Source organism: Balaenoptera musculus, chromosome 17 (assembly GCF_009873245.2).
Source record: "Balaenoptera musculus isolate JJ_BM4_2016_0621 chromosome 17, mBalMus1.pri.v3, whole genome shotgun sequence".
NCBI lineage: Eukaryota > Metazoa > Chordata > Mammalia > Artiodactyla > Balaenopteridae > Balaenoptera > Balaenoptera musculus.
In genome coordinates, this window is record NC_045801.1 from 68,054,210 (window position 1) to 68,068,195 (window position 13,986).

The 13,986-nt window shown below is 39.3% G+C and overlaps 1 protein-coding gene across 4 annotated transcripts in view; it reads right to left on the reverse strand.

The window, feature by feature from the left end:
• Positions 1–13,986, reverse strand: part of CSPP1 (centrosome and spindle pole associated protein 1) — a 121,089-nt gene that overhangs the window by 7,538 nt on the left and 99,565 nt on the right. For all 4 annotated transcript variants that reach the window (XM_036830410.1, XM_036830414.1, XM_036830411.1 and 1 more), the window contains 3 exons: positions 10,692–10,832; positions 8,745–8,791; positions 5,528–5,591 (listed from right to left, as the gene is read on the reverse strand). In XM_036830410.1, the coding sequence (XP_036686305.1) occupies positions 5,528–5,591; positions 8,745–8,791; positions 10,692–10,832 (252 nt within the window). The remainder of the gene's footprint in view (positions 1–5,527; positions 5,592–8,744; positions 8,792–10,691; positions 10,833–13,986) is intronic.

A 13,986-nucleotide genomic window follows, 5' to 3' on the forward strand; every position in this document is an offset into this window, starting at 1 on the left:
ATTGGCTTCTTTCACTTATAAACATTCAAGTTTCCTCCATGTCTTTTCATGGCTTTGTAGCGCATTTCTTTTTAGCACTGAATAATATTGCATTGTTTGGGTCTACCACTGTATATTATATATATATTTATATATATCCATTCGTCTTAGAGACAACTCAGTTGCTTCCAGGTCTTAGCAAAGATGGATAAAACTGCTATAAACATCTGTGTGCAGGTTTTTGTGTGAACATAAGTCTCAACTCCTTTGGGTAAATACCAAGGAGTGTGAATGCTGGATCATATCGTTAAGAGTATGTTTACTTTTGTAAGAAACCACGAAACTGTCTTCCAAAGTGATGGTACTATTTTCCATTCCCACCAGCAATGAGTGAGAGTTCCTATTGCTCCACATATTGCCAGCATTTGGTGGTGTCCATGTTCTGGATTTTGCAATCCAGAACTTTCATGATAAATATTTTTAATATTTATTTGGCTGCGTCAGGTCTTAGCTGCGGCACGCAGGATCTTTCATTGGGGCACGCAGGCTCAGCAGTTGTGGTGCACGGGCTCTCTAGTTGTGGCGCACAGGCTCCAGAGCGCACAAGCTTAGTTACCCTGGGGCATGTGGGATCTTAGTTCCCCCACCAGGGATCAAACCCATGTCCCCTGCACTGAAAGGCGGATTCTTAACCACTGGACCATCAAGGAAGTCCCATGGCCATTCTAATAGGTATGTAGTGGTATCTTGTTGTGTTAATTTGAATTTCCCTGATGGCACATGATTTGCATTTCCCTAATGACAAATGATGTGGAGCACCTTTTCATATGCTTATTTGCCATCTGTCTGTCTTTGGTGAAGTGTCTGGATCTTTTGCCCATCTTTTAATTGGGTTGCTTCTTGTTGAGTTTTAAGAGTTCTTTGTGTTCCTTGGATAAGAGTCCTTTGTCAGATGTGTCTTCTGCAAATATTTTCTCCCAGTCTATGGCTTGTCTTATTCTCTTGATATCGTCATTCGCAGAGCATTGAAGTTTAATTTTAATGAAGTCCAGTTTATCTATTATTTCTCTCATAGATTGTGCTCTGGTGTTGTATCTAAAAAGCCATTGCCATGCCCAAGTTCTTCTAGGTTTTCTCCTATGTTATCTTCTAGGAGTTTTATAGTTTTTGCATTTTACATTTAGGTCTATGGTCCTTTTTTTTTTTTTTTTTTTTAATCTTTATTGGAGTATGGTTGCTTTACAATGTTGTGTTAGTTTCAGGTGTACAGCAAAGTGAATCAGTTATATATATACATATATCCACTCTTTTTTTTCTTTAGATTCTTTTCCCATATAGGTCATTACAGAGTTCCCTGTGCTGTACAGCGGGTTCTTATTAGTTATCTATTTTATATATAATAGTGTGTATATGTCAATCCCAATCTCCCAATTTATCCCTCCCCCTGCCCCACTTATCCCCTGGTAAAAGTTTGTTTTCTACATCTGTGACTCTACTTCTGTTTTGTAAATAAGTTCATTTGTACCCCCTTTTTTTTTTTTTTAAGATTCCACATATAAGCGATATCATATGATATTTGTCTTTCTCTGTCTGACTTCACTCAATATGATGATCTTTAGGTCCATCCATGTTGCTGCAAATGGCATTATTTTGTTCTTTTTTATGGCTGAGTGATACTCCATTGTATGTGTATATATACCACATCTTCTTCATCCGTTCCTCTGCTGATGGACATTTAGGTTGCTTCCATGTCCTGACTATTGTAAATACTGCTGCAATGAACATTGGGGTGCATGTATCTTTTTGAATTATGGTTTTATCTGAGTATATGCCCAGGAGTGGGATTGCTGAGTCATATGGTAGTTCTATTTTTAGTTTTTTAAGGAACCTCCGTACTGTTCTCCATAGTGGCTATACCAATTTACATTCCTACCAACAGTGTAGGAGGGTTCCCTTTTCTTCACACCCTCTCCACCATTCATTGTAGATTTTTTGATGACGGCCATTCTGCCTGGTGTGAGGTGATACCTCATTGTAGTTTTGATTTGCATTTCTCTAATCATTAGTGATGTTGAGCATCTTTTCATGTGCTTTTTAGCCATCTGTATGTCTTCTTTGGAGAAATGTCTATTTAGATTTTCCACCCATTTTTGATTGGGTTGTTTTTTGGATATTGAACTGCATGAGCTGTTTGTATATTCTGGAGATTAATCCCTTGTCGGTTGCTTCGTTTGCAAATATTTTCTCCCATTCTGTGGGTTGTCTTTTTGCTTTGTTTATGGTTTCCTTTGCTGTGCAAAGGCTTTTAAGCTTCAATCCCATTTGTTTATGTTTTTTATTTTCATTACTCTAGGAGGTGGATCAAAAAAGATCTTGCTGTGATTTATGTCAGAGTGTTCTGCCTATGTTTTCCTCTAAGAGTTTTACAGTGTCCAGTCTTACATTTAGGTCTTTAATCCATTTTGAGTTTATTTTTGTGTATGGTGTTAGGGAGTGTTCTAATTTCATTCTTTTACATGTAGCTGTCCAGTTTTCCCACCACCACTTATTGAAGAGACTGTCTCTTCTCTATCGCATGTTCTTGCCTCCTTTGTCATAGATTAGGTGACCATATGTGCGTGGGTTTATCTCTGGGCTTTCTATCTTGTTCCATTGACCTATATTTCTGTTTTTGTGCCAGTACCTTATTGTCTTGATTACTGTAGCTTTGTAGTATAGTCTGAAGTCAGGGAGCCTGATTCCTTTAGGTCTGTGGTCCATTTTGAGTTGATTTTTGTGAAGGGTGTAACGTCTGTGTCTAGATTCACTTTTTTGCATGTAGATGTCCAATCTTTTCTCCACTGTACTGCCTTTGTTCTTTTGTCAAAGAACAGTTAACTATACTTGTTTGGGTCTATTTCTAGGGTCTCTATTCTGTTCCACTGATCTATTTGTCTGTTCTTTTGCCAATACCACACTGTCTAGATTACTGTAACTTTACAGAATGTCTTGAAGTCAGGTACTGTCAGTTCTCTGACTGTTCTTTCTTCTTCAGTATTCTGTTGGATATTCTGGGTATTTTGCCTCTCCATATAAACTTTAGAATCAGTTCGTTGATACCCACAAAATAACTTGCTGGGATTTTTATTGGGATTGCACTGAACCTATAGACAAGTTGGGAAGAACTGACCTCTTGACAATACTGAGTCTCCCAATCCATGAACATGGAATATTTCCCCATTTATTTAGTTATTTTATTTCTTTGATGAGAGTTCCATAGTTGTCCTTATATAGATCTTGTACATGTTTTGTAAGATTTTCATCTAAATATTTCTTTTGGGGGGGTGCTAATGTAAATGATATTGTATTTAAATTTCAAATTCTACTTGTTCATTGCTGGTATATAGGAAAATGATTGACTTTTGTGTATTAACCTGGTATTCTGCAAGCTTGCTATAACTGCTTATTAATATTGGGGGGGGGTTTGGTGGTGGGGGATTCATTCTTTCACATTTCCTACAATCATGTCATCTGTGCGCAAAGGCAGTATTATTTATCCTTTCCCAATCTGTGTACCTTTTATTTCCTTTTCTTGCCTTACTGAATTAGCTAGGACTTCCATAATGATGTTGAAGAGTGGTAAGAGGGGACATCTTCGTCTTGTTTCTTATCTTAGCAGGAAAGTTGCTAGTTTCTCATCACTAAATGCTAGCTGTAGGTTTTTTGTAGATGTTCTCTAGGGAGTTGAGGAAGTCCCCCTCTAAGTTTGCTGACAATTATCATGAATAAGGTGTTGGATTTTGTTTAATGCTTCTGCATCTATTGATAATGATGATAATGAAGATTTTTTTCTTTAGCCTGTTAAAGCAATGAATTATATTTGAATGAATTATACTGAATGTAACCCAGTTTTGCATAACTGGTATAAATCCTACTTAGTCGTGGTATATAATTCTCTTTATACATTGTTGGATTCAATTTGCTACTGATCTACAGTTTTCTTTTCTTATGATGTCTTTGTCTGGTTTTGGTATTAGAGTAATGCTGGCCACACAGAATGAGTTAGGAGTATTCCATCTATTTCTATCTTCTAGAAGAGGCTGTAGAGAATTGGTATAAGTCTTCAATAAATGTTTGGTAGAATTCACCACTGAACCCATCTGGGCCTGGTGTTTTCTGTTTTGGAAGGTTATTAATTATTGATTCAATTTCTTTTTTTATTGTTATTACAGTCAATTTGGGGTTTTTTCCTAGCTTTATTGAGATATAACTGACATACTGTGTGAGTTTAAGGAGCACAATGTGAGGATTGTGAAATGTTTACCACAATAAGGCTAGTTTACACATCCTTCACCTCACATGATTACCACTGTGTTGTTATTATTGTTGTTATGGTAAGAGCATTAAAGTTCTACTCTCATAACAACTTTCAAGTATAAAATGCAGTATTATTAACTATAGTCGCCATGCTGTCCATTATATCCCCAGATATTCAACTTATAAATGAAAGTTTGTACCCTTTGACCAACATTTCTCCACTTCCCCCACCTCTCAATTTCTTTCAATTTCTTTAATAGATGTAGGCCTATTCAAATTGTATTTGGCAGATTGTGACTTCTCAAAAAAAAAAAAAAAAATTGACACTACCAGCCTTACCCACATTCATCAGAACAGTGGCAACAGTCATGACTAGGGGATACTTGTGGTGACCATTAATCAAAAAGACAGACTGCATATCTTTGGTCTAGTATAAGGTCTATGTAATGAAATATTCTGAGACACTGTCTTGAGTGCCCCAGACTGTCTTCATTATTAGCAGGAACTGGTCACATTTCCCTGATGTCTAATGAGCCATCTTCCCATCCCTATTTCCTACTGATTTCTCTATCTTTACTCACTCTCCACAGTATGACTTCCTTGCAAAAGAAAAACTCATTAAAAAAGAAAAAACAGAAAGAAATATAGGCTAGTTTGGAACGCTGATCACTTGAAAATATAAAGTAATTGACATGAAATAAAACTAACATGTAGAAGGGAGAATTCCCTGATGGACCTAGGATAGCAGAAATGCTTATGATCAGAGCACACAATTATAAGTGTCTATTACAGTACATGTACCTTCACATATCTTCTCAAGACTAAGTTATATTCTTATGGCTTGTTAAAATTAAAATATTTACTAAGATAACTGTGGATTCACATGCACTTGTAAGCAGTAAGGGAGACCCCTTGTACAGTTTGCCTCGTTCTCCACAACGGTAACATTCTGTACAACAGGGGCAACAGCCTCACACCCAAGATACTGATAAACTCCTCTGATCTTATTCAAATTTCCCCAGTTTTACTTGTACTCATTTGTGTGTTTGTGTGTGTATTAAGTATCTGATTTTGAAAATTTTGTTAAGTTATATTTGATGACTATTAGTAATACAAAATATTCCCTTTTTTTACCATCTTGCACAACAAAGAGTAAAGTACTGATTTTTTAAGTATGGAGAAAAACACTTAAAATAAGTATAAATAATGCTTAATATTTAAAGAAATAGGTTGGTAAAATAAATATACTCACCAATAAAAGCACTATCAGATTCCAGTAATGAATTTTTCAAGAAATCATTAGTGTCATCTCTGGGCTAAAAGAAACATCATATATTAATGACTATTTTTATTAGTCCTGTGTGGAAAAACAGCAAATTTGTACTAAGGCACAAGTCTCCACACTCTCCCCAAAATTAGCAAAAGAGGATAGGGAGAGGTAGAACTGGCTGCTTCCCTCCTCCACCACATTCCAACACCCAGAAAATACAGGAAGGACCTTTTATTAAGAGTTACATTATTGCTGATAAAAATATAATAGAGTATGAAGCAATGAACCCACTTTAACATTAAAAGTCTTTAAACCATGTCGAGATTCATTCATTCTCTCAATAAATCTGTTTAGTGCACTTACTATTACCTCTGTGCTAGGAACTGGAGATACAAAGATGAGCAAGAGTTTCTGTTCTGGAGTGGATCACAGTCCCATGGGGGAGAGGCATACCCTCAGATAATGACAGCCCCACGTGACAGCAGCTGTCACAAAGGCATAGCACAGATAGAGAGGGACAAAGGAGTAGGGAAAAAATAATGCTAGGGTTGGGCTTGTAATGAGCTCTCAAATTAGAGGTAAGAAATTTACATATAGAGAGTTTTACAATAATGTCACCTTACATGTTGGAAGGAACCTAAAGTCACCCAACGCCACCTCCCTGCACTTCCCTTCCAGATTTCTAGGATGTGCTAGAATACTCCAGTGAAGAGCTGTCCATTAATTTCTAAGGAAATGCATTCCACTGAGACATAGCATTGGTTATCGGAAAGTTCTTCTCTTTCACTGAGTTCTTCCATGTACTGAATTCTTTTACATTTAACACCCACTGACTCTACTTCTGCTTTCTAGCATGACAGTAATGGTAATAATAGCATCTAACATTCACCAGCTGTTCTTGGCGCTGCACACACACTGCCCAGCTTCTCTCCTGCATCACAGTCCTTCACACACAGGGAAGAGTGATCAAAGCCCACCTCAGCCCTATCTTCTCCCTGACACTCTTCCCCAGTTTCACCTTGCGTTTTCCACATAATCCAGTTTCTAGGAAGGTGAACCCAACATTTTTTAGCTTTTTTTGTAACAGCCATGTTAAACTGTTGGCTTATGCTCAGTTTCTACTCAGCAAAATATGGTGTTATTAATCCAGGATTTTGATCAAAATCCCAGAAGTTAAATTTCAGTATCTTTTCACTGAGAAATATGGCTGCCACATACAGAGAAACCTACAGGGTATTCAGAAAAGGTGTCCATACATCTCAAGCAATGTGGTACAGGGACAGGGAGGGGCTCCGGAGTCCAGCCTGCACTCAGACATGGGCTTTTCTGCTCACTGGCTGTGTGGCCATGGCTAGCAGTTTCCTCTTATGTAAAATGGGGATAAGCATACCTTGTTGTGAACTTCAGAGCAAATAAATGTCAAGTACCTCGCGCACATACAGACTGTTGCTACTGCAACGTCGTTATCACCATTATCACTTCAAAACCAAGCACCAACAGCTACCAACTGGTAACGCTGGGCAACTAACAGCCTAGCTGAGTCTTACTTTTATAATCTGAAAATAGGGATAATACTACCTGTATCATTAGTGTGGGGGAAGATTAAATTTATTTTCAACCTCAGTCTTTCCTCAAACTCTCTCTCTTATCCATCTACTCACCAGCTCCAACTATTTGTCTAGCAGGCATCTCAAACCTACCATGACTATAACTAAGTTCCTGACCTTCTCCCTCACCCTGAAACCTGTTTTTCCTGCTTCTTCATCTCTGTAAATAGCAACTCCAACCAAAGACCTTGAAGTCACCTTTGACTCCTCTCATACCCCACATCCAATATGTCAAAAATCCTATCTCCTTTCAAAATAAATCCAACCACTTCTGACTTCCACTGCTCCCACTCCAGGCTAAATCACCTTATCTCTTAATTAGATTATAGCAGTAGCCTCCTGTCCCCCGAAGTCTATTCTCAGGGAATGGCAGTCAGTTGTTAAAACATGAAACCAATCATGTCACTCCTCTGCTCAAAACTTTGGAAGCCTCTCACCACATTCACAGCATAAAAGGCAACACCCTAAGGCCCCCTGAGGCTCTGCTGCTCCTCGCTCTCTGCCTCATTTGCTCCCACCCACCCCTGCTCCTGGAGGTCCAGGCTCCCCGGTACTCCCCGCTCTCCTAGCACACACGAGGCTTAGTCCTGCCCGGGGCCTCTGCCTGGGAGGTTCTTCCTCCAGATGTGTCCCCCGATATTTCACACGACACCTCCCTGATGTCCTTTTTCAAATGTTACCCACTCACAGTGAGGCCTTCCCTGCAGTGAACCCTTCCATCTCGTCCTCCCAGTGCCCCCTTCCCAGCTATCATTTTCTCCAGAGCCCCACGATTCAACGTACTAAATATTTTATTTGTCTATTGTCTCTCCTTCTTTCTAGAAAGTAAGCCCTCAGAGGGCAAAGATTTTTGTTCCTTTTGTTCACTCCTCTGCCCACAAACACCTAGAATATTAGCTGGTCCACAGTAAGTATTGAACAAATATTTGTTGAATGAAAACTGGCTCATCCCCTTCCTTTTGTTCAGTCTTTGCTTGATAGTCACTTCCTCAGGATAAGAGTTATGCCCTTACCTTGCTTATCTTCTTGAGAGGTCTCACCATTACATGTATTATAGACTCTTACTTCCACTACTGCTGATAACTGACCTCACTCATTATGGGACAGGCCCTATAAGGGCTTTTAATATATTATCTCATTTAATCCTCACAACAACCTTTGAGCTATTTTTTATTTAGTTAATAAACATTTATATGGAAATTACTACATGCTAGGCCTGTCCCTAAGTGCCTGCAGATATTAATTGATTTTAATCTTACAGCCACCCTCAGAGATAAACACTATCATCCCACTTTACAGATTAGGAAACTGAGGCAAAGAAAGATTAAATACCCTGCCTGAAGTCACACAGCTAAAAACAGACTAACTTGAACAGCCTAGCTCTAGAGTCTTGTTTTTACTCATTACAATATGCTTTCTCTACATATTAACACTAATATCTCTTTAGCTACCCACTACACTGATGGGACAAGTTTTAAATTCTCTTAACTCAATATTCCTGAAGAATTCAAAATTGGAATACTCACTTACCATACTCCTAAAAATTTCTATCACCCAAAAACTAGCTTGAAAAATTATAACTGTTTTCTTACCATTCTGTGGTCTCGTACTTTAGTGCTTGGGACAGCATCCAAGTCAACTGTAGCCAATGGAGAGCAAAAACAAATTTAAAGGTTAGAAAATACTTTAAAAATAAAAATAAATTTTAGAATATCTTTTGTAATTAACTCTTTACTGGAGATTACTTTTCAATGATCACATTTCAGAATTTTTTAAGATACTACTTGTTTATTAATAAATATAAACCAGCGTCCAATCCATTCTAGTTGGATAAAATTCTCCCATTCACATTTAATAAATATAAAAAGTAAAATCATTGTGAATTTAAAACTGATGCCTATAGAAAAATAACCATCTCCCCTCATATTTCTACAATCTGTGTAGAAAATTGTTGAGAAGAGTTAAACAACTCCCTCACGTGGAATTGAAGGAAACTGAATTCAATTCCAGGCACCTGGTTCCGGGGCAAAGATTCTGGATCAGGTATCCCAAAGGCCCCTCTGATATGACCAGGGTTCCTATGTGTTCCTCTCAATAGTGCACTTTATCCTTTTAGCTACTGCCTTTGGGAATAAATAGGCTGCCAATGATAGCCTGTATTCCTTGGTAAAGTATTTTATACCCACGTTTTTGATTGTTTTATAGTTAAACCATATTCTTATGAATTAAGTCATCACAGTGTTTGGTAGAAGTTGTGGGGTAGTTGCTGTAGGGGACAGATACCCTCAGTCCCAAAATGGACCTATTTCCACATGGGGACTACTTTTGGGCTAATCAGCACAAGTTGCCAAGATCACACCAGATCAGATCATCAGTTGGGTCTCCTAAGGAAAAATTCCACCAAAATGGGTGTAAAGGTTGAAGACTGTACTTGCTTCTCTCCTCTCTCCTGATGATATGCCTACTGTTTATCACAGACTTTGGGTTACTCTGCTGTCAGAGGGTGATCAGTGAGACCATTGTTAAAAATTCTATGCAAGATGGAGGGAAGACTTTCCCTGTCAATCTTTATTGAAGTCTTGACCTGTGATCAGGGCCTAAAGTGGTACATCACTTATTCCCGTGATACTCTCATGTAGTCAAAAAATAGGTTCTTCAGATTCTGTAGGTCAGACAAGCCTGCTAATAAGGTAGGGTTTTGAATTTTCCTGAAAATAACTGCTAGGACCATCTCCTTCTATTCTTGTTACCTAGCTGCTGCATTTTTATGACTCATTTTCCATGGCTGCACTCAACGGCCTGAAGGCAGGCAGAGCTGGTGAGATATGTGTGAAGGCCATGCAGGACACCCGGGTCGATAGGGCCCACTGATGTTCTCTGAGGCCACTAGCTCCACTCCACCTCTAGGTGCCTGCCCACCCCACCCCCAGTTACACACTCCCAGGGGACCCTAGATATCTCCTTTGCAACATTCATCACACTCTCACTTTTTAAACATCTAAATTCTCCAACAGAGTATAAGCTCCTTGAGAGCAGTGGCATATTTCATTCATCACCATATCCCCTGGATATAGATCAGTACCCAGGCTCATAGTAGGCACTCAGTAAGTATCTGTTGATTGGCTAATTACAAAGAAATATATTCATAGCCCAGTCTGAAGCTTTAAAGATTTTATGCTGTATCAAAACTCACAGACACACACAGTAGAGAAATGTCCCATAGGACACCGATATGTGTGCCCAGCATTCCTTCCCCTGGTACAGATGTCACCTGGCCTAGTCAAGGTACTCAATCCTCCTGGCTATCATGAGTGGCTGGACCCCTCCTGTGCACAAATAACACACCCCAGTCAAGCCAATCACAGCCCTCTCTGGGACTTATTCTTCTCAGGGACTATAGGCCAAAAGGGGCATGTGAGTGTGGAGCTGCCAGTGGAGGGAGCCTGCCTCGGATTGAAATCAATACCAGAGACTGAGAAAGAAAGCCAACAAAAAACAACCCATTGAAACTACGTGAAATAGCAGTGATTACTTCTTACCTTCAGCACCTTCCTGCATTCTTATTCTATTCAGTCTCTTCTGCTGCTCTCTTAGCAAGGCTTGCTGCTGAATCTCTAAGGTATGATAATCTCTTGGAGGATCCGGGTACATAAATTTCAAATCAACTCGTGTTTCTGAATCTGGTACAAAAATAAGTTATATAACTAAGTTAAATCTTGTTTCCAAATGAGATTTTATAAAACTTCACTATAAATAGGAACAATACAAATAATGAGACATCAGCAAAGTCAAAGGACATCATCATAAAACTAATGAACAGGGCTTCCCTGGTGGCGCAGTGGTTGAGAATCTGCCTGCTAATGCAGGGGACACGGGTTCGAGCCCTGGTCTGGGAAGATCCCACATGCCGCGGAGCAACTGGGCCCGTGGGCCACAACTGCTGAGCCTGCGTGTCTGGAGCCTGTGCTCCGCAACGGGAGAGGCCGCGATAGTGAGAGGCCCGCGCACCGCGATGAAGAGTGGCCCCCGCTTGCCGCAACTAGAGAAAGCCCTCGCACAGAAACGAAGACCCAACACAGCCATAAATTCATTTAAAAAATAAAAAAAAACACCTAATGAACACAAAACTAACATTCTTTAAATAAATGCCTTTTCACAAACTTATCACCATTATAAGGGAGCCCCCAGAGCAAGCAGCAGCTGACTGCCACATTCTCCATCCTGACCTTCCCACTCCCCCAAGATGCCACCCAGAGCCTGCCACTATGTGCAGGTACATCCAAGCAATTATTCAGATGGCTGTAACTCAGGTAGCCACCAGACACTGAATCACAGCCGATCCCTAAAATACACTGGAAAAATGAAACCATAATGTTATTGGCCAATTAATATTTGTAAATATCATGCCAAAAAATGAAAACAAGATAAATGCAGGCTGGCTGGAGCTTTAGGAGGGATGTCGTTTCTGCAGGAAATGACAGTCGAAGAATTCACCTGTGCCACAAGTTCAAGAATTATCAACTGATCAGAATGAAAATGTTAAACCTTAATTTTTAAATCTTGAGAATAAAAATATAGTTCACACATTTAAAAAGTCTTGACAATATTATTCCTTTTGATCCACAGTAGAACTAATCAGAACCCTATGCCCGCCCTTGACCCAAGTACAAAGGCCCCTCCTTGTCTCCTGCCTCTTGTTTGTAGAGAAGCTGAAGTCTCCCAGGCCTCCCGGAGTCACAAAGGAACAGGCTGAAGCGGCTAATGATTAGGACAACAGAGTCACAGACTCAGTGTCTGATGCACATTCCTGAGTCGTTTTACAGATACTGTAACTGCCACCAGGGGGAAAAAGCTGACTGCATGATGACCAGACTGCAGCCATGACATAAACTGCTCCACCTTGAGCAGTAGCTTGTTCTGCCCATATATGTAAATGGGCAACTACAACTGCCAGCAAAAACATGCTACAGACACATGTCAACAACTTCCACTCTAAGAATACAGCACCCTATGTCGGCATGAAGAAGTTACAGAAGACCTTCACGCATGATCCCACAGAAATGGAATGATGTTCTGCCAAGTGGGGATTTGTAAGCAGCTTTTGGCAGGAAAGAGCTCTCTGCAGGAGGTCCCTTAAATCATCCAGAAAGACTTGTTAATATACATTTGTACATAATGCATCCCTGTAGCTTTTCCTTTCAGGGCTAGCCCTAGGTTAGTTCACTTTCTTTCTCAAGGATGTTGTTTACTGTGTTTTTTCGCACATCTTAACAAGCATTTTGTAAGCAGCTTCTGGCAGGAAAGAGCTCTCTGCGAGAGGCCCCTTTGTCTGTCGCTAACCTTAAACCAGGCTCCCCCATGCTCGACTCATCTCCAGCCCTAGCACACCTTTCAAATCTTTTGATCACACAATACCTTGCCTAATGTGTTGGTTCTTTCTGTAGATCAAAGAAGTAGAAATGAAGAATAAGTAATCAACAGATGACCAGATCTCTTCCCTAGCTTCCCCTTCAGTAATCTCGCAAACTGTGTGAATAAAATAGCATCTAAAGAAAGATCATGAGTAGTCAACAGGCCTGCACACAGTGGGGGAGGGCGATGACTCTGACCCCCACCCAGTGATTAACTGAGATGACTTCCCTCTTTCCCTTTAAAAACGTTCATGGCCCAGCAGAATCTTCAGAGATGGTTTTTGGGGGACACTGAGTCCAGCATCTCGCTAGATTGTCAGCATTCTGATTAAAAACAACTTTCCTTTCCACCAACTTTTGCGAGTACTGATTTTTTTAAGTGACAGGCAGCCGGACCTGATTTGGTAACAATAGTGGGAAATGAGAAGCATGCTGAATATCTAAGAATTAGAAAATGATTAAGAGCAAGGTTAACAGAAGAGACTCTGGACACATGAACTTGGATTGGAGCCTGACTTCCCCACTTCCAGACTCAGTTTCCTCTCTATAAAAACAAGAGACGTCAACAACTAAGTCATACAATGAGGACTAGATGTGGTAACAGGGAAATGAATGGCTCAATTTTACGGTTTAAACCTTTTTGTTCTCAAGACCTCTTTACCCTCTTAAAAGTTAAGGACCCCAAAGAGCTTTTATTTACCGCCCCCCCCAACACCATATTAGAAATTAAACCTAAGAAATTTTTAAAACATGAAAATACAAAAACATATTCTATTAGCTTCAGAGCAATGAAGTCATCACATGCCATATATGCTCTGGAAAACCTGTACACACAGGAGAGAATGAAAATGAAAAGGACAAATAATGTCTTAGTTTATAATAAAAATAGTTTTGTAAAGCAATTATACTCCAGTAGAGATGTTAAAAAAATATATAGTTTTGACCTCAAGAAGTCCCCTGAGACCTACTGGCTTAATATAATACCTGGCATATAATAAGTAATCAATATATGATAGAATAAAAACATAACTATGGTATATGTAATTGATGACACATGTATATCTAAGTGAAAAAAAACAAAGAAAATTAAATAACATATAATTACATCTAGTTTTTATTTTACTTTTTTTGTCTTAAGCTCAGAAAGACTAGTAAATATACAAAATATTAATTGTGTTTATATTTAGGTGATTTGGGTAAAGTGATTTTTCCCTCTATCCTTCTAAATTTTCAAAACTTTCTAAAATAGATATTACTTTTTAAAAATAAGAAACAGAAGAAAAGTGTAAATTCCAATTCATGTGGTATAGGTCATAAAACCACCATCCAACAACTCGCCTCCTCTACCCCAACAGCTGCTCTGTGAGTGCACCTGAAGAAAAATCACAGGTAACACACATTTTGGTTCCTCTCAGTCTCCCAA